General features: G+C 44.8%; 1 protein-coding gene across 6 annotated transcripts in view; it reads left to right on the plus strand.

The window, feature by feature from the left end:
- Positions 1 to 19,406, plus strand: part of BCAR3 (BCAR3 adaptor protein, NSP family member) — a 114,181-nt gene that overhangs the window by 60,346 nt on the left and 34,429 nt on the right. For all 6 annotated transcript variants that reach the window (XM_081010869.1, XM_081010868.1, XM_081010872.1 and 3 more), the window contains one exon: positions 179 to 218. In XM_081010869.1, coding sequence (XP_080866995.1) covers positions 179 to 218 — 40 coding nt within the window. The remainder of the gene's footprint in view (positions 1 to 178; positions 219 to 19,406) is intronic.

The raw sequence follows: 19,406 nt of genomic DNA on the forward strand, positions 1-19,406 counted from the left end.
ATGTGAATTATAACAATGGCAGATAAATAAACAGATGCTCTACGGTTCCTAAGCTTTCAACTTGTGTGTGTAGTGTGTTGCATTATTCATGCCACTTGATCCAAAAAGCAAATAAAATGTTGATTTTGTTCTAAATCAGACAAAACCTTTGTACTCATTGTGTACTTCTCCTTTGCAGAGATCAGAATGCTATGGACCCAGCTATGGAGTATGTAAAGGTATGAAATATTACTTAATTACTTCCAAGTCCCTGTAAAAAAAAAAAGGCTAAAATTCATTATCTTATTAGTAAATGCCAATAATTGCAAGTGTATCTCTTCTCTGGTTCATTGTTCCACAGTATTATGGTGATTTGATTCCTAAAGAAAAAAGGGGTAGCTAATTAGAGCGCTTGTATCAAACAAGAAGAAAGTAGGTAAGGTCACTTTGTGACCTTGGTAATTAATCAGCACTGTCACTAAGGGCTTTTTCATTTTCTTTTGATTATATTCCAGTATTCATGGTCTTGCATCTGCAATTTGATCCCTGGTGCCACAAACTGCATTGGGAACAGGGCACTTTGAGTAGAGTCGAATACTGACCTATGTAGGAAAAGGGAACATTTTATTTTTATGTTTATACTTTTTAAAAATACATTTTGTTTATATGTTTATATAAACAAGCTTTATATGCCATTTGATGGCTTTACAAAAATTTAAAATAAAACATTAAAATTATTGATAAAAACAGTTTATTTGAAAGCAGTCAAAAGATTATTAAAAACAACAGTAGCTAAAAACACACATAAGCTTCTACATGTCTGGGATGGCTTGCTTGAAACAAAACATTTTAAGCAGGCACCAAAAAGAATACAGGAAGGATACCTGCCTGATGTCAATAGGCAAGGGGTTCCAAAGTTGCAGATGCTGCCACACTAAAAGATTGACTTACAGGTGTGGAACAGGTGTTATGAGGCATCTGTAATAGTGCCAGTTCCACAGATAGATAGCACTGGGGATTGAGTAGTTCACAGCCACACCACATAACATTTCGACCGGGGGTCAAAAAGCACTCTCCAGTTAACGCTTTCTGGACTTGGTCCTGTAGACAGGACTGGAGCCACTGTAACACAGCGCTCTAATTCCCTTCCTGCAGAGCCAGTCCAGGAAGATACCATGGTCAATGGCAGCAGTTTTCAACCAGTGAGCCGTATCACCCTGGGGTGCCTTGAATGACGGTCAGGGGTGCCACAGGCAACACTGACCTGGCCCTCTTTCCTTCTCCGATGCCCTATTGCGTCTCTGCCTCCCAAAGGCGTGCATCTGTTCGTTGCAGCAGCCCTGGCTACAAGCTCCCCAGGCAAATGAAGCCTCTGGTGCTAGCCAGGGAGGAGGCACCTCTCTTTGGGGTGGGGGCAGCTCAGAGACTGGGTTGGTAGCCGCCCGGAGGACTCCCAAGGAGAGAGGAGAGGAGGCTAAGGGAACACTCCGCAAGGGAGGGTGTTAAAAAAGGGGTGAGGGGCTGCTGGCTCTACAGGCAAGGGCTTCTGGGGCTCAGAGCATGTTTCCGCACAGAAAGAATGTAGTTGGTCAAGGGAGCCATGGACTCAAAAAGGTTGAAAACCTCTGGTCAATGATATTGAAAGCTGCAGAAAGATTGAGAAGCAGGAGCAAGATTGCACTCATTCCCCTTGGCCCTACTCTCTGTAAAGGTCATCCATCAGAGTGACCATGGCCAGAACTGAACTCATATTGAAATTGATGTAAATACTGATTTAATTCTGCTGAACATTAATAGTGTATAGTTTTGATATTTTATAGGGTTTCAAATTACTTGCCTGTTTTAAGCCACTGTGGGATATATTTTATTTCTATAAATAAAATACTAGAAGGTGCAATTCTAGAAGGGAGTAATTTTTCGTATGTTGTGAGGCCATCATGTAAAAGGCCTTTAAAAAATGTCCTAGGCCTTACAGGCTGATAAGTTACTGCATCACGCTTGGAACCTGCTGCAACAACATTATTACCGTATTTTTCGTCCCATAGGACGCACCTAATTTATTTGGGGGGGGGGGATAAAGGAAAAATTTTTTTCCTTTATTTCCCCCCCCCAAACCAGGTCGGGGAACAGCGGGATGGCGGCGCTGCGCCTCCCTGCTGTCCCCTGAGCTTGTGGGGTTGGCCGATGTCTGCCCAGCGCACTCTGCTTCAGGGCACCCTGCGCGCCGGGCGGCAGGCTGCTATCCGCAGCGTGGGGAGCCCCACAGGAACTCTCGCAGGGCTCCCCACGCTGCGGGTGTCTGCCTGGCGTGCGGGGCGCTCTGCTTCAGGGCACCCTGCGCGCCGGGCGGCAGGCTGCTATCCGCAGGTGGGGAGCCCTTCGGGAACTCCCGCAGGGCTCCCCACGCTGCGGATGTTTGCCCGGCGCGCGGGGTGCCCTGAAGCAGAGCGCCCCGCGCGGCAGGCTGCTATCCGCAGCCTAGGGAGCCCCGCGGAAACTCCCGCGGGCTCACCAGGCTTGATGATAGCTTCCTGAAGCCTGGAGAGCGAGAGGGGTCGGTGCGCACGGACCCCTCTCGCTCTCCAAGCTTCAGCGAAAGCCTGTATAAGCCCCATAGGACGCACACAGATTTCCCCTTCAATTTTGGAGGGGAAAAAGTGCGTCCTATAGGGCGAAAAATACGGTAAATGTTTCTCCAATTGAAACATCTGGCATGGGGTATGTGTTTAAACGACTGCAGATAGCTGCTTTTTTCCGCTCATAGCAAACATCTCCATTATGTGCTAGTTTTCTAACTGCAGGGAGAGTTTGCATATTTTAATATAATGGAAAGTGGAGCGTGACGCATTCTTGTCATTCTCGTGATTTGTGTATTTGAGATACAGAGCATCAACTTACTTCAACTCTGAATTAGTTTTGCATACACTCAGTCATAGGCTTGTGTGTGCGCTCTCTCATATATATATATGTCAGGGAACTGCCATCGGAAGGAAGGGAAGTGAAAGGGCTCACACAGGTTGGGAGAGACTCAGCAGCTGAAGAGGGAACCAGTAGGGGGAGAGGAGCTGAGCTGAGGGAAAGGGAGCTGGAGGGATGGCTCAGAGACACTTCCAGCGAAAACAGTGGGGAGGTTTCAGGACCTCCTGTAGGGACACCCACTCCTCGCCGGAAACTGTCACGCAGAGAGTCCAGAAGACGTGTTTCCGTTAAGGAGCTTTTATGTTGGAAGCGATTCCGAAAGCAACCACTGTCGGAATCTGCCAGCGACTGACGGAGCCATGTTTAAGGGGCTCCGTTACAGACAGAGGTTTGCAAACTTGACCAAACTCTGAGGGACTAGGATTTTACACACAAGCAGCTCATCGTCCCATCACAGCATTCCGACAGTCTTCGTGAGCAGCTTGTGCAGGAGAAGGCATCATGAGCAACCCAGCCGGAACCGGAGAAGCAGGAGCTGGAGCGGGTCCAAGCCTGGAAGAAAGGTACCGGGTGTTGGAGGTCCAGCTAGCGCTGCAGACGGCGAGGCTTGAGGAGAGGAGGGCTCAGGATGCAGACAAAAAGGGGAAAGACACCCAGCTCGTCAGAAAGGTACCAGGATTGGTGCAGAAGTTTGGGGGGGAGCCCAAAGACTATCATGGCTTTCGGACAGAGATGCAATATGCCCTCAATCTGCAGTTTGATGAATTCCCTGACGAGGAATCACGAGTGGCTTTCGTGATTGGGCATCTTGAAAAGGGGGCGAGAGACTGGGTTAGACCCCTGATGGCAGCGAATAGTGACGTCCTAAAGGACACGATGAAGTTCTTTCGCGCCATGGATCTGATGTTTTCCAGCGATATTGAACAGGGAGTGGTCCGCAGACAGTTAATGGCTTGCAAACAGGGGAGCCGATCTGTCCGTGAGTACTGGACTGAGTTCACCATGTTGATCCATAAATTGGGGTGGGATCTATCGGCGGAACCCATTCAAATGCTCTTTGAAGAAGGGCTTTCTTCGGCTGTGAAAGACGAACTTTCCCGGGCGCCCAGGGCGGAGTCTATGGACCAGCTGACCAAATCAGCGCTGACCATAGGAGCGCGCCAGGAGGCGAGAGCATTGGAGAGGCGGGAAGGGAAGGGGGAACGTTGGAAGGAGTTCCGCATTCCAGACATTCCAGAGCCAACTTTCCCGCCGGCAGAGCCGATGGAAATCGGAACAGCGCGCGCGCGCGCAGTTTCAAAGCCCAGTGAGGGGGGAAAGAAGGAGGGAAAAGGCGCCCGGAAATGCTATCTCTGCCAACAGCCAGGTCACTTTGCCAGAGTCTGCCCCCAGAGGAAGGAATGGCAAGGGATGGTAGGAGCTGTGGAGGGAAGAGAGGAAGAAATACCGAAGCAAGTAAAAGCCAACGCCTGGCTGCCACCGTCGGGGCACAGCAGCCAGGCCAAAGAGCAGTGAAAGTGCCCACGCCAGAACCTCCTAAACCCGCCCTAGTGATAGAAGTGGCGCTAGAGCTGCCAAACGGACACCCTCTAAAGATAAAGGCGCTGTTGGACTCAGGCAGCTCCTGCAATTTCATGAGCAAAGAGTTTGCAGCTGAACACCAGATACAGACGATCCCTTTAAGCAACCCCCTGCAGGTGACCACGATCGATGGCAGGGAGCTGTTGGGAGGAGAAGTCAGCTTGCAGACCGTCCCAATGATAATGAAGGTGGCAAGGCACACCGAACTGATAGCGTTTAATGTGGCCACCTTGGGAGGAGCTCCCATTATATTGGGGATGAGCTGGCTAGCGTTACATGATCCGCTGGTGGGCTGGCATCAGAGAGTGGTTTCTTTTGGTTCAGCACATTGCTTAGAACACTGCAAAGAGGGAAAGGGTTTGGCAGGGGCCCAAGCCACCCTAGCAGGGACTGAAGTAACGGAGAACGTGAAGGTACCACGACAATACGCAGATCTCCGCGACGTCTTCAGCGAAAGGGAAGCTGACCAACTACCCCCGCATAGACCCTTTGACTGTCAAATCAATTTACTCCCTGGGGCACAGCTCCCTGTAGGCAAGCTGTACGCCATGTCAGACAGAGAGATGCAGGAGCTAAGAGAGTTCATTGACAAGAACCTGAAGAGAGGGTTCATCAGAGAGTCCAGGGCGGTGGGGGGCAGCCCAGTGTTTTTCGTGGATAAAAAAAACACGAACAAGCCGAGGCTTGTGTGTGACTTCAGGGCCTTAAATGCAGTGTCAGAACCAGTGGCTTTCCCTATGCCCAGGATTGACGACATTTTGACAAGGGTCAGGAAGGGAAAGATTTTTACTAAACTGGACCTAAGGGGGGCGTACAACCTGATACGAATAAGGAAGGGGGATGAATGGAAAACCACCATGTTCACCCCTTTGGGGGCATTTGAATATTTAGTTATGCCCTTCGGCCTACAAGGAGGCTCCGCGTGCTTTCAATCGTTTATGAACCATGTCCTGGGGCCTTTGCTTTACAAGAATTGTGTGGCCTTCTTAGACGACGTGTTGGTGTATTCTGAGAATGAGGAGCAGCATGTGAGAGACGTCAGAGAAGTGTTGAGCAGGCTGCAAGCCAACCAGCTGTGGGTGAAACTGGAGAAGTGTCAGTTTCATACCAAGGAGGTGGAATTCCTGGGGTATCGCCTGTCAGACAAGGGATTGGCCATGGATCCCGGCAAGGTCCAGGCGGTGCTGGAATGGAAAACACCCAAAACAAGGAAGGATGTGCAGAGGTTCCTAGGATTTGGGAACTTCTATCGTAAGTTCATCCGAAACTTTGCCCACCTGACGGCGCCCATTACGGACTGTCTCAGCAGTAAGAAGAAGTTCGTTTGGACTGAGGAGGCGGAGCGAGCATTTGAGGAACTAAAAAGGGCCTTGCCTCGGAACAACAACTCCTGCATGTGGATTTACAAAAACCGATGAGAGTGGAAACTGACGCATCAGACAGAGCTATTGGGGCGGTGCTTCTGCAGCCAGGGAAGGAGGAGTCAGAGTGGAGACCGTGTGCCTTTTTTTCGCGAAAGCTGAACAAATCCGAGAGGAACTACACGGTGTATGACCGAGAACTACTAGCCATTCATGAGGCGTTCCGGAGATGGAGGCACCTGCTAATTGGCGCACAACATAAGGTGCAAGTGTGCACTGACCACAAGAACCTAGAGTATTGGAGGACGGCACGAGTGCTCAACCAACGGCAAGTGAGATGGGCCCAGGAGTTCTCCAAATTTAACTTTGAGATTTGTTACGTGCCAGGCCCAGAGAACATTAGGGCGGACGCTCTCTCACGCAAACCTGAATATTTGGAGGGGGAGGGAGCACCCGAAGAGAGACATGTCATTCCAGAGGACCGCTGGGTGTGTGGGGCGGCATTGGTGGGACAAAGAGAACTGGTAGAGGAAACAGAGAATGATGAATACGCCCAGAATAAGCTCAGAGGTCTTAGGGGTGAGGGAGAGGAACCAGGGGGTTTCGAGGAAAGAAATGGAGCTTTGTATTACAAAGGGGCACTGTATATCCCTGAAGGGGACTCTGAGGAGGAGGAGTACTTCGAGACCAGGAACCGCAACAGGTGGAGAGAAGTGTTCGGGACATCGGAAGATGAAGGAAGTTCATTCCGGGGTTTTGCCTCCTCACCGCCCGTAGAGGAGGGGGCGAGAGGGGATGAAGGGGGCCCTGGAGGGGAGGTGGATGTCAGGGAACTGCCATCGGAAGGAAGGGAAGTGAAAGGGCTCACACAGGTTGGGAGAGACTCAGCAGCTGAAGAGGGAACCAGTAGGGGGAGAGGAGCTGAGCTGAGGGAAAGGGAGCTGGAGGGATGGCTCAGAGACACTTCCAGCGAAAACAGTGGGGAGGTTTCAGGACCTCCTGTAGGGACACCCACTCCTCGCCGGAAACTGTCACGCAGAGAGTCCAGAAGACGTGTTTCCGTTAAGGAGCTTTTATGTTGGAAGCGATTCCGAAAGCAACCACTGTCGGAATCTGCCAGCGACTGACGGAGCCATGTTTAAGGGGCTCCGTTACAGACAGAGGTTTGCAAACTTGACCAAACTCTGAGGGACTAGGATTTTACACACAAGCAGCTCATCGTCCCATCACAATATATATATATATATATATATATATATATATATATATATATATATGTGGTAGTCATTAACAGAGTTCTGAAAGCAGACAAACATTGGCTTAGGGAATGTTGCTGAAACATGGGATGGAGAAAATTATTTCAGTCAGTATTTTAAATTATTCAGTTCCACTTTTATATGTACATAGCTATTAAGCCAGAGCACAAACTTCTTCAGATTTTGCAATGCACTTTCGATTACCCCCCAAAAAAGTGTGAGAATGAATATTCTCCAGGAAAAAAGATTAAAAACCATGCATTTTAGGGGAATGTTCACCATTTACATATAAATTTCATAGTATTGTGTGTGTGTGTGTGTGTGTGTGTGTGTGTAATTCATAGATAGATAGATAGATAGCCCAATAATGATAAAAAGGTTCCATATGTTATTTGAACTCCCTTTCTGAATTAGTGTTGACAGTCAAACAATAGCACGGTCAGATCCTGAGGGTGCTCAGGTGTTTTTTTAAAGTAACTAACTTTTATTCTCCCTTCGTTTTGTGTTAAAGTTGCACAAGAAGTGCAGTTACAACTGATGCACAAAGTCTGCTTGTTTTCCATGAGCTCAGAGTTAAATCGCATTCTGGGCTGTCTGTTGGTTATCTCACCTCTTCCTTTCCGGTAATCTTTTTATAGAAATAAACAACTTCGATAAGAAGCTAGTCATAAAAATAGGCCTTCAGCTGTAGCTCTGTGTACTTACTTGGGAGTAAGCACCACTCATTCCAAGTAATCATGAACAGATCAGACTGTTAGACAAAAGTCCTGCTTGGTTGCAGAAAAGTATCACTGCAGCAATTTGTGTCTCTTACACACGGCAGATTACGTTCATGGGTGTTGAAGGATGTGGTTTGGACCGATTCCAAATACATTAAGATGGGATGGGTTCCCTTCCAGCCCGCTGGTGTCCCAAAAATGTTCTGTAGAGCTTCCCTCGGCAGGAACCATAGCATGGATGAATGATGTCTTCATGACACATCAAGGGCGTGAGAGGATGTGCACGGGCTTATAGTCGCATATGTGCAATCAATGGATTTCACAGACGTCTGGGTAAATTATTCATTTGCTTAAAGCTATAGGTCAGAGGGTCTCAGACTTTGACCCACCAGGCCAAACCCAAGTTTGGAAGTTAGCTATTGAAGCCTTCTCAAGTGTAACTAATGGGATATCTATGCAATAGTTCCTCCTAGTTTGACCCACTTTGGGACTAATTCTCTGCATGTGACAGGAAGAGTAAAAGCTCTTGCAGTGATAAACCTTGGGACAGGCACTTGGCAAGCTTTGCAGCATCTGCTATGGTGTGGATCCTATAGCTGTATCATACGTGTGCAAAAATTAGGAGTAGGTACAGTGCTGTCACTTGTATCTCAACTTACTTTTTAATTTATTTATTTTTAAATTAAAAGCAAGGTTTCCCTGCTCTTAGATCTGTTCAGAAGTTTGAAGGCAATAGCTAGTGGAATGGGGAGAACTTCCCTGAGTAGGATTCCTAGTGTTTGTAGGGCCGGCCTAGAAAAGCGCTTTCCTCTTTCCCATAACTAGCAGAGTGAGAATAAAAAATGCAAAGCAAAGGAATATTTGCAAATTTCTACTGCAAGCTTAAGAACCCAACTTCGTCATTTTCAATGTTTTTTACTTATAAAAATTAAATTTCTCATCAGTTCAACTCTTGCATTGGCCAGTCTCAGTCTTCTTTATATTTCAAAACATAGGAAGATGTCCTGTAGTACAGATTCTCTAGGTCTCAGCTCATTGCAACCCAGTCAGATGAGTGGGGTATAAACAATAATATTCTCTGTCTCAGTTTTCTCTGACTATGGTTCCTGTTTCCATAAATGAGGAAATTCAGTATTTTTTGTTGTGGTGGAACAATGGCAGAAGAGTCAAAACAACTAGTACCAAGCAACTTTTTCACCACCGATCTGATATAGGATCACATAGTAGCATTTAATAGGATTAAGCCGCTTTAGAAGCTAGTGTTGTCCTGCCAAATGCCTAGGAATCTTGCCACCACTACTGGCCCACTTCCAGGTTGCTTATCGGCAGCAGAAATATGGGTAAGATTCACTTCCACATCTTGGCGGGACAATGCAACGACTTGCTGGTCCGATGTTACTACTAAGCAAATGGTCATGGCATCTGCCTTCAGTGGATAAAGTGTGAGCTTGCCAGACTTATTTGAGTGAAGATAAAGGTTTCTCCAGTTTTTAAGAAAATAATTACAGCCTGCATGTGTCTATGCAATAAACAGAACTGAGCTATGATGGCCATTTAAACTCTATTTATAGTCTCTATTTATAGTCTCATTTTGAACAATACCTTTCATCATCTGTGCTTTCCTCTAGTTTGACAAACGCTTCTCTGTGTCTCCGAAGCAAATTATTAGTCTTGCTTTTTGGATGTAAATTAAGAGCTCTGCCTTGGATACAGCAGTGGAGAGTGAAAGCAGAAGGAATTAATGTTGCTCAGGGACATGTGGGGAGGGATATTTTTAGCCTACTCATTTTTTTCCCTGTTGTTGCATAGATTCTTGGGGAGGAGGCATTCTTAATGGTTCTTTAGGTCGTATGTGTTAGCGTTAATAGCTGAATGCAAATGAATGCATTTTATAACCTCTAAAGTATTGATGCATTAGGTCATTCTGTGGATTAAAAAAGGAGGCTGCTAATTATACAAAAACCAGTCTCGGGAACAAGCGAATGTACTGATCTGCTGGAGTCTCAGTACTGAGAAGTGGCCATATGACGGGGGCTTTTCCTTTGTTCTGTGAGCTCTGATGAAACTGGTCACAGTTAAATGGCTCTTTTAGAGTTGGGCTTTTATTCCCCAAGTGAAAACAGGCCAATCTTCTTTGGGATGGCTGCTTGCAAGGAGCTGTGAAAGAAATTCTGTATTTCCTCATGAAAGAGAAATGCTTTTTAATAAGGCAGAATAATAGCAATAGTCAGATGCACCTTAGAGGTTTTGTTTTTTATAATATGGAAAGACAAACTGGCTTCTAGAGGATTTCCTCACCCGTCTGCCTTTGCCTGAGACTGCACATGAGCAGCTTAAATGCCTTCTCTCTGTGGGGGAGAGTAGCTAAGACAGTGCCAGCTGTGAGTGCAGAAGAGAACAGTACTGGAGCATTTGCAATAAAATTTGCAGAAGCGCTCTGGCATGGCCTCCCTCCTCACCCACTGTCAGCACTGAAAATCTGTTTTGCATAGAAGAAGGTTTGTTTCTGCTGTGCACGGATCTGGAGAAAGGAAGGTGGAAGAATGAATCCCATCACTGCCTTAAAAGGAAATATTGCTGTTGAATACTGATGTTGGGCGCAAGCTTTGAAGAATAGTTCTTTATAGATGACTTGGCGGAGGGTTGTCTGATGGGATAGAACTGCAGAATTTATTACAGTTTCCCCAGTGATTACAGTCAGAAGGCATGTTCTTAGTTTTCCCACTGGCATCGCTGAGAGCACCTGTAGGGATGTAACTCTTCGAATTGCCAGTTGTTGTGGAATCACAAGCAGGGGAATGCTATTGCCCTTGTTTCCTGTGTGCAGGATTCCCAGAAGCACCTGGTTAACCACTCTGGGAAACAGAAAATCCTGGACTAGATAGGCCTTTGGTTTTGTCTAGCATCTGCTCCCTGTAAAGTGATCATAACAGGTTTCTTTTTCTGAAATCTAAAGATCTCTAGTGCACATGCAAGGAACATTTTAAAAAGTCACTCCCACAAAATGTTCCCCCAACAGCAAAACAGGGACAATGATACTACCAAGGAAAGACTTAAGTGAGGACTGCAAATTTACTGTCCACAGCTTGGAAAAGTTGTGTTAAGCCCTTGCAACATGATACAGTTCTGAATTCACTTTCAACTGTATGCAGAGAGGAACCAGTTATGAAGTTCATATGGTCCCTTGTGATAATACCCAAGACACCCACTGGTAGAATTCTGTATCTTGTTGAAGAAGAACCACATGCTAGTCTTGCCCTCTTCCTCAGATGGAACCTTCCGTTCTAAGCTTTTCTTTCACACATTGATTCTGGACAGAGATAGCTGGGCCCCTGTGATTTCGGTATTGGTGCTCTCAAGACTGGATTATGCAGTTGCTCTGTGTGGGACTTCTCTGCAGTTTAACTTGGAAGCTGCAGCTGGTTCAGAATGCAGCAAGCTAGGTTGTGTTGACTGTGGTGCTCCATTGACACCATATTTACTCATTCCTCTGCTAAAGGAGCTGCACTGGCTGCAAACATGCTACGGGGAGCAGTTCAAGTTTCTGCTTTTAGCATTTGAAACCCTAAACAACTTGGGACCATGATATGTAAGGGGCCACCTTGCCTACTCTGTCTCTGGCCAGCGACTGCACTCCTCATATGGACCGCTGCTGAGAGTACCGTATTCTCCATAGGTGCACTTGGCCTATACTAGAAACTGAGCTTTTAGGTTTGCAGCTCCAGCTCTCTGGAATCTGTTACCAGCTGTAATCAGACAGTAATGTTTAGGTGCCTGCTGAAGTCAAACCCATTCATTATGGAAGATCAGTTTAATATCTGATGAAATTGTTCAGCTGGGCAGCATTCACCTAAGGAGCCCCACCATGGAGGCCTTCTACAAGACCTTCTGCTTGAACAGGGGGCTTCCTTTCTCCACCCTGTGCCCCCAAACCCAAAATGGCTTGGAGGGGGGAGTTCACAAGACAAAACAGCATATGTGTATGTGTGGGGATTGTTCAGTATGTCACATTCTGTTTAGCTGAAACGCTTGGGCAGATGGAATAATCACAGTAACGTGACATTGTATTCCACCCATTGTGGTTTTTTTTTGAGTTTGTATGGAAAGTTTTATTGTTTCGAAGTTTGCTGAACTGATTTTATTGTTCTTAGAGCTTGTGTACTCTTGTTTTTACCGTGGACATCACTTTGATGGCTTTATGCTGTGAAGCGGTCTCTAAATTTGTATAAGAATAATAAAAATAAGAATTGTCCCTGATGCCCATTGACCACCCACCCTCAGCCTCGTAACCCACCCACCCAGTTCCCGCCACTCATTGTTGGTTCTGCCCTTGCATTTCCTTTGGGAAACATTGATCCGCATGGCTTTGCAGCCCAGGCTGGTGTTTTATAGAGCCGACCTCCCCTGTAGGAAACATTGGTACTCATCTAGTGACATTTATTGGGTGGTAAATCAAGAGAGAACTGAGAGCAATTGCTTTTATTACTTTTGCCAAATTAAAGCTAAGCACATTTTTGCAACTCATTGGTTCTTTGGACAAAGATTGCACTCGTGACCGGTTACCGGCACTAATCTTCTTGCCATTGTGGGTCACACACCCACATGTCAGATTAATGTTTGTGCCAAAAAAGATAAACTGAAACAGTTTCTCTGTTGGACACGGAAGGTTGGCTTTTTCTGAAGCTCGTCTCTTTGGCATTACTAGATTTTTAAAGAGGGTCATATGAAATCTATTAAGAATGGTACTTCGTATGAATCACGAATAGCTTTGAAAACTAAGTAGAGAACATCTTGTTTACTGTTTCAAATTATTTGTAGTTTATATTTTGGTCTTCTAGAGTAAGTACTCAGAGCAGTTTGGGAATTGTAGCTCTGTAAAGGTTCTCACACCCTTTACAAACTTCAGTTCCCATGAATTTTTGGAGAAAGCCATGGCTGTTAAAGTGTTATAAGAGTGCTTTGAATGTGTGATATGGATGTGACCTTAGAAAATAAAGAAATAACCAATTACATAAATACATGAACATGACCAAGCACTGTTTTATTTTTAAAACCAAATATAGGAACATCACATTCTTGTAATAAGGATAGCCTATCCAAATTTCATTTTATCAAACTTTAGAGTAACGCATGCCTGTTCTGGAATCTGCACATCATCCACAGTTGCACCATTTAGATTCCCTACACATATTTAAAGTGCATGAAGGTAACCGATGATGGAAACTAGGAGGCAACAACTTTAAACAAGCATGGGTATATAAAATGAGAGTTGTCATAGTGATCCATAGTTAAAACTAGAAGTCTACAAATGTGTCCTCTTTTTTTGGTCTTCAGAATATGGCAACCCTACTTGGCTGGCATGACAATGCTTCTGCTTCTATCTGCCCTTTCCTTGTGATGCTGGTAGTCTTAAGCACTGCTATGGTTGTCCATCCCACTTGTCCAGGGTGCAAGCCTGGACAGTGTGTATGAAGGTCCTGGGCTGCCCAGATGACAAGACCCCCCCTCTGTCTCGGTGTGGTCCAAAGAAAAACAGAGCAAAATGTTTGGCACCAGCTTGGCTGCAGAAGTTGCTAGGAGGCAGCATACAAGGCACCATCCAACTGCCTTAGGGACATCACTCCAGGTTTGTGTAGGGTTTACTCCTTAGCCTTTTCTTCTCCCAAAGATGTCCCACAAGGCAGTGGGTTCAGGTTTTTCCTCGGCCTTTACTCCCGAAGCCTTTCTCACAAATAAGTATAGCCACAAGGCAGTACAGGTTTAGAACCAGAATTTTCCTTCTCCTAGATGGGGCTACCTTCCCAAGTTGATGAGCCCCATCTGCCCCTCAGTCCCTCGTTAATCTAAAAAGGGATATGTATATGCCCACAAACGTTCAACGTGTGTGTGTGTTTTAATTTTCAGTTTAACTGCTCAGTCTTATTTAAACTTCTGAAAATGGCAGACCAAGGCAGTAATTGACAGGTGACTTATATTGAAATGGTTGAACATAAATCACTGTGCTTTAGCTGTTGCTAGATCCACTTATGCAATGTTCCTTGTGGTAATACACTGCCCTCTAGTGTGATAAGTAGAATGATGTTCCCCACACCACCACCGTTGATACAAAAGAGAAAACAGTTATCTGGTGTTAAAATGTGAGATACTCTGTTTGAACTTCACTTTGGACTTGGACAGATTCTCTGGAAAAGGATAATTATAAAATAACTGCTTTAACAATAATTGTTATCCAGCCCATAATGATAATACTAATACTGAAATGTTTAAATATTTCTTTGATTGTCATTGAATCTTCCCGTTTCACTTTCTATCTTCTCCTACCACACCCTTGAGAAACGCAACTCTTGGGCCTCAGTAATTGATTGCCCTTACTAGCTCACAGGGTTATTTAAATTGTACATCTGATATGGGTTAGAACTCCAAAATTTAGTATGTGTACGGTTCGTTGGTTCAAGATTATATTTAGTCAGTTCTCTCTCAATACAGGTTGGTAGGTTGGTTTTTAAATAGACACAGGTTCACAGATCTGCATATCCTTCTGTTAGGGCAGATGCCCAAGAAGTAGTGGATAAGAAACCTAGGAAAGGAACAGGGATAAGAACTGCACTCCTAAGTGGCAAAGGTATTTCTAGGCAATTCGGAAAGCTAACATTTGGGGCACCCTGGTTACTAAAAAGTTCTGAAAATAGAATGGGACATTTTTGCACCTCACTCAAAACCATTTTGCTGGAGATTCAACCTTGGCAAGTTTCTCAGCTGCTGCTCAAAAGAAGGAAAATAAAGGAGCTGCACTGCAGTGTTTCGTTTTTAAAACAAACTCTCCCAACATATTATTGTTATCCATAGGGGGGTGCCAGAGTGTAATTTCTTGCCATGTGGATACTAGATTCAGACTCTTAACACAAAAGAGGTGCATTGTGTTCCTCCATGCAGCAGGGCCATTTAGTTAGCAGTAGCATGCATAAAATAAGCTTTGTCAAAACATTTTTACATGTATTGTCCAGATTATATGCACCCTATTTCGTAGAAGAACAATTGCTTCCTAGAGCATGGGCAACACCCATTTGTTTCTTGTCCTTTAATAGAAAACAATAGCTGTAGTTGCAGTTGCCTTCGGGGAGGACAATATTGCTTCTTGAGAATGAAAACTTCCTTTGCGACCTTATGACACAAAGATATATATAGCTTAGAATTTAGGGATTGTCCTTGTACCATTTATTCATCTAGCTCAGTGGTGTTGCTTATCGGAGATGGAAATGGTTCTGCAGCAGTTGTGGGGAACCTGCAGCCCATGTGCCTAACCATGCCTTCCAGGTTTCTGAATTTGATCCATATGGCCATTTGGGGCAGAGACAAACATGTGCTGCTGCCTTTTACTCTCAAAGAGCATGAAGAGGCTGATCTCCATCTTAGCAGAGATAAGGCTTTGCCTGCACCCAGGGTATGACTCCGCTGGTGTCATACAATGTCAGGTAAGCGGCCCTGCCCACCTGTCAGAATGGCCTGTGAAGGGTCAGCCAGTTCTAGATTTGGCCTCCTGGCCCTGTTTCTGAAGGTATTTCTCACAACGTACTACCAGATCCTTTTAACTGGAGATGCCATTGATTTAATTTAGGACCTCCTACGTGCAAAGGATGTTTCTTACAGCTGAGCTGTGGTCTCTAACTAAAAATATTTCTCTGGGCTGTCACTATTTTGGAAATGGCTGAGGCACAGAGATGAAACTCATGCTTTGCATCTTCAAGGTTCCTAGTTAAATCCTTGGCATCTCCATTTAAATGATCCAATGAACAAGGGTGGGAGATACTGCTAGTCAGAGCAAACAGGATTGAGCTAGAGAAAATGATGATTTGACCCTGTGAAAGGCTGCAGATAGACATAAGTTGACCCATTTGTGATGCGAGTCCTTACAAAGTCAGAGGACACTGATTGAGCAGTATGTTACAGAGTGTGTATTGTGTTGTGTTGTTCCACAAGGTAGGGAGAGTTGGGAGGGCAACCAGTGGAAATTGGCAACCCCACATGTCGCGAGCTGGAAGCGGCATCCATTTGCACCAGGAACCTTCTATTTGGTAGCAGTGAGACAAAAGAATATTCATGTACAATGCACCATGAGCAGAAAAGCTTCTCATACCACCATTATTGTAACTCGCTCTACGTGGGGCTGCCCTTGAGACTGACCCAGAAACTCCAGCGGGTGCAGAATGCTGCAGCGAGACTCCTTACGGGGTCTTCGCTGCGAGATCACATTCACCCGGTGCTATACTAGCTGCACTGGCTCCCGGTGGAGTACAGGATCAGGTTTAAGGTGCTGGTTTTAACCTTTAAAGCCCTATACGGCCTAGGACCCTCGTACCTACGGGACCGCCTCTCCTGGTATGCCCCACAGAGAAACTTACGGTCTTCAAATAAAAACATCTTGAAGGTCCCAGGCCACAGAGAAGTTAGGCTGGCCTCAACTAGAGCCAGGGCTTTTTCGGCCGTGGCTCCGATCTGGTGGAACACTCTGTCACAAGAGACCAGGGCCCTGCGGGACTTGACATCTTTCCGCAGGGCCTGCAAGACAGAGCTGTTCCACCAGGCCTTTAGCCAGGGCACAGCCTGACTCCCTCCCTCGGCAATCTTCGTGGAGCTCTGGCCCAATGGTTGCCAGTGGCTTGAATTAATTAATTTTATAATGAATGATTTTAGAGTGTTGTTTGTGCTGTACTTTTGTACTGTTTTATTGTTGTTAGCCGCCCTGAGCCCGGCTTCGGCTGGGGAGGGCGGGATATAAATAAAATTATTTATTATTATTATTATTATTAATAATAATAATAATAAGTCACTTAAAAACTGCTGTCTGTGTTGAGCTTCACTGTGGAAAGCTTTGTTTTCTGCTGACCTATAAGCAGTGGCAGCAGTTTTTTAGAGGAGTGGTGCAAGACTTCAGTGGTGGAGTCATATCATTTATGTAATGTGCAGAAATGCCATGTGAATGCTACAAAAACAGGGCACATGCAAAAGACTATATGTTAGTGCATGCATACATGCATGCATGGAATAGCACATTGCTGCCTTCCAACCTGCCAAGATGCAATTTAGATTTTGCTGAAGCAGATCTCAGTGGAAGCATGTTTTTTAATTTGAAACCAGTGGGATTTAGAGGTCCTTTGTGTTCATCTTCTGACTTACTTTACATGCCAGTCACTTGGCTTTGACTGTACAGTCATACCTCGGGTTACAGCTGCTTCAGGTTGCGTTTTTTTGGGTTACGGACCGCCGAAACCTGGAAGTACCGGAATGGGTTACTTCCGGGTTTTGGCGGTCGTGCATGCGCAGAAGCGCTAAATCGTGCTTTGTTCATGCGCAGAAGTGCTGAATTGCAACCAGCGCGTGCGCAGACACGGGTTGCGAAAGCTGCGGGTTGCGAACGTGCATCCCGCACGGATCACGTTCGCAACCCAAGCGTCCACTGTATTTAAAATAACAGTAGCTTGATTTTTGCAGCTATGTAAGTGCTGTTTTAATTCTGAATGGTCACGTTAATATGAGGTGTGTTGTTAGAATAGTTTCTAGTGTTCACCCACTGTGAGCTCGAATCTACGAACAGATGCTTTCCTCTGACTGTTACATCCGTATTCTGGCAGATTATAATTGAGTGCTGACTAGAGCTTTTCTGTTGGGTAGATCTGATGCTGTAATTTCATGCAATACACTTTCAGTTTATTTTTATGTGTAGAGACAACAAACCTCCTACACCAATTGCTTGCCAGACGAATCTCAGTAACCAGCTATATCATCACAATTAGTAGGCTTAGGGAATATATGACAACTGCTGCTTTGTTATTTTGCTCATGACCTTAAAATTGACCTTTGAACCTCCCTGGCAGTTTGTTCCCATCTGTGTATATTGTTCCCATGGGATAAAAAGCAGGGGACCTACTTTTAAATCGAATACAAAGTGACTTATCCTAGGTTGGTTCTACATTCACATTAAAGGGACAGGAAATGCAGAGATACACTTTCAGTGTTGTGCGCCAAATGCCCTCAGTGGATTTCGTCTGATGCAGAAGCCCAATCCATTTTGTGTGAAATTGGATCAATAAAGTAGGCACTAAGTGGAAACAGTTGAGATGTAGAATGGTCATGTGTTCAGCTTTGCAGAGGACAGTCCTATTTGAAAGGTTGTCCTGGTCCAAGTCAGTTTTAAAGATGAAAAACCATAAAAATGGGCCCGTATTTGAAGAGCAAACTGAGTAGAATAGAATTGATCGATTTTATTTGCGTTTGTCACAATGACAATTACAAAACAGAGGAATAGTACAGATACCAACCATCACAAATTAGTAGCAGATTAGAACTCCAGCTAAGAGAGACACCAGAGAAACAGGGACAGAAAATAGCACTCATAATATATGACACTAATAATTATCAATACAAACTGAGATTAACAAGAACATCAAGCATACTATTGTGAGTGGTCCTGTTTGCTGTTCACAGCAGAAGTCTTTAGGAAATTATAGTGATTTTTTTTTGAGCTGCTATTGAAAAAAATAGCCACCTTGTTTGTAATGGCTTTATTGTGGCCTGCCAAAAGATCACAATTGGGATGAGTGAGGGTCCAACCAGCTGTTGCTCTCAAAAGGTTTCCCAAAAAACAAGCTCTGAGATCTCTATATAAGGTCATAGTCTTTTCCACAATGGCGAGATGCATTGTATTTCTGTTTAAATTAAAACAGTTATTTTTAATTTTGCATCTGTCCATATAACTTAAGAGGTGTACATTTATGCAAATCTGTGACCTCTTTCTTTCTTTCTTTTACAATGCATAAGTGACCATCCTATTGAATTATTGTCATTTTTAGCTGTTCTGAAAAACACTTTTTGTTTTGTAAGCTATTGCAGGACTCTCTTGAGCTGAGCACTGATGGAATATGAATATACCAAAAAAAGATGTGTGTTTCCTATACTTGCAAAGAAATGTCCCTGCAAGCATCAGCAAAACTTTTATCACATCACCAGTAGGCCTATAATCAAAATCTGCTTTCCTGAGCATTTGTTTGCTGACACAGCAGGTTTAGGGATTATAATAAATCACTATCCAACTAGATCGTCTCAGTTTTGTTGCAGTGTTTCTTATTTTGGATTAGTTCAGGCTTCCTCAAACTCAGCCCTCCAGATGTTTTGAGACTACAGTTCCCATCATCCCTGACCACTGGTCCTGCTAGCTAGGATCATGGGAGTTGTAGGCAAAAACATCTGGAGGGCTGAGTTTGAGGAAGCCTGGATTAGTTAATCTAGCATAGCTCTTCTACCCTGTCTGCACTTAGAATTTCCATCAGATACAGTCAGAACAACAGGAAAAAAATATTCTTTACCGAAACTATGGAACAAGGCTGTTAGGAAGAGAGCTGTTCCCATAATCCAGCCCCTGTCTGGCTGCTCTGTGAACACATTATGGACAAGTTATGCATCTGTTTGGCAAGGGATTTCTGGTTCCATCTAAAATTAAACACCTAAAATTAAACATTTGGATGTTTTCAAAACTATATATGGCTGGTCATGTACTTGAAACTATTTAAATGCTTGCCTCATAATAAACATATTGT

Source organism: Podarcis pityusensis (genome assembly GCF_964106645.2).
Source record: "Podarcis pityusensis genome assembly, chromosome: 6".
NCBI lineage: Eukaryota > Metazoa > Chordata > Lepidosauria > Squamata > Lacertidae > Podarcis > Podarcis pityusensis.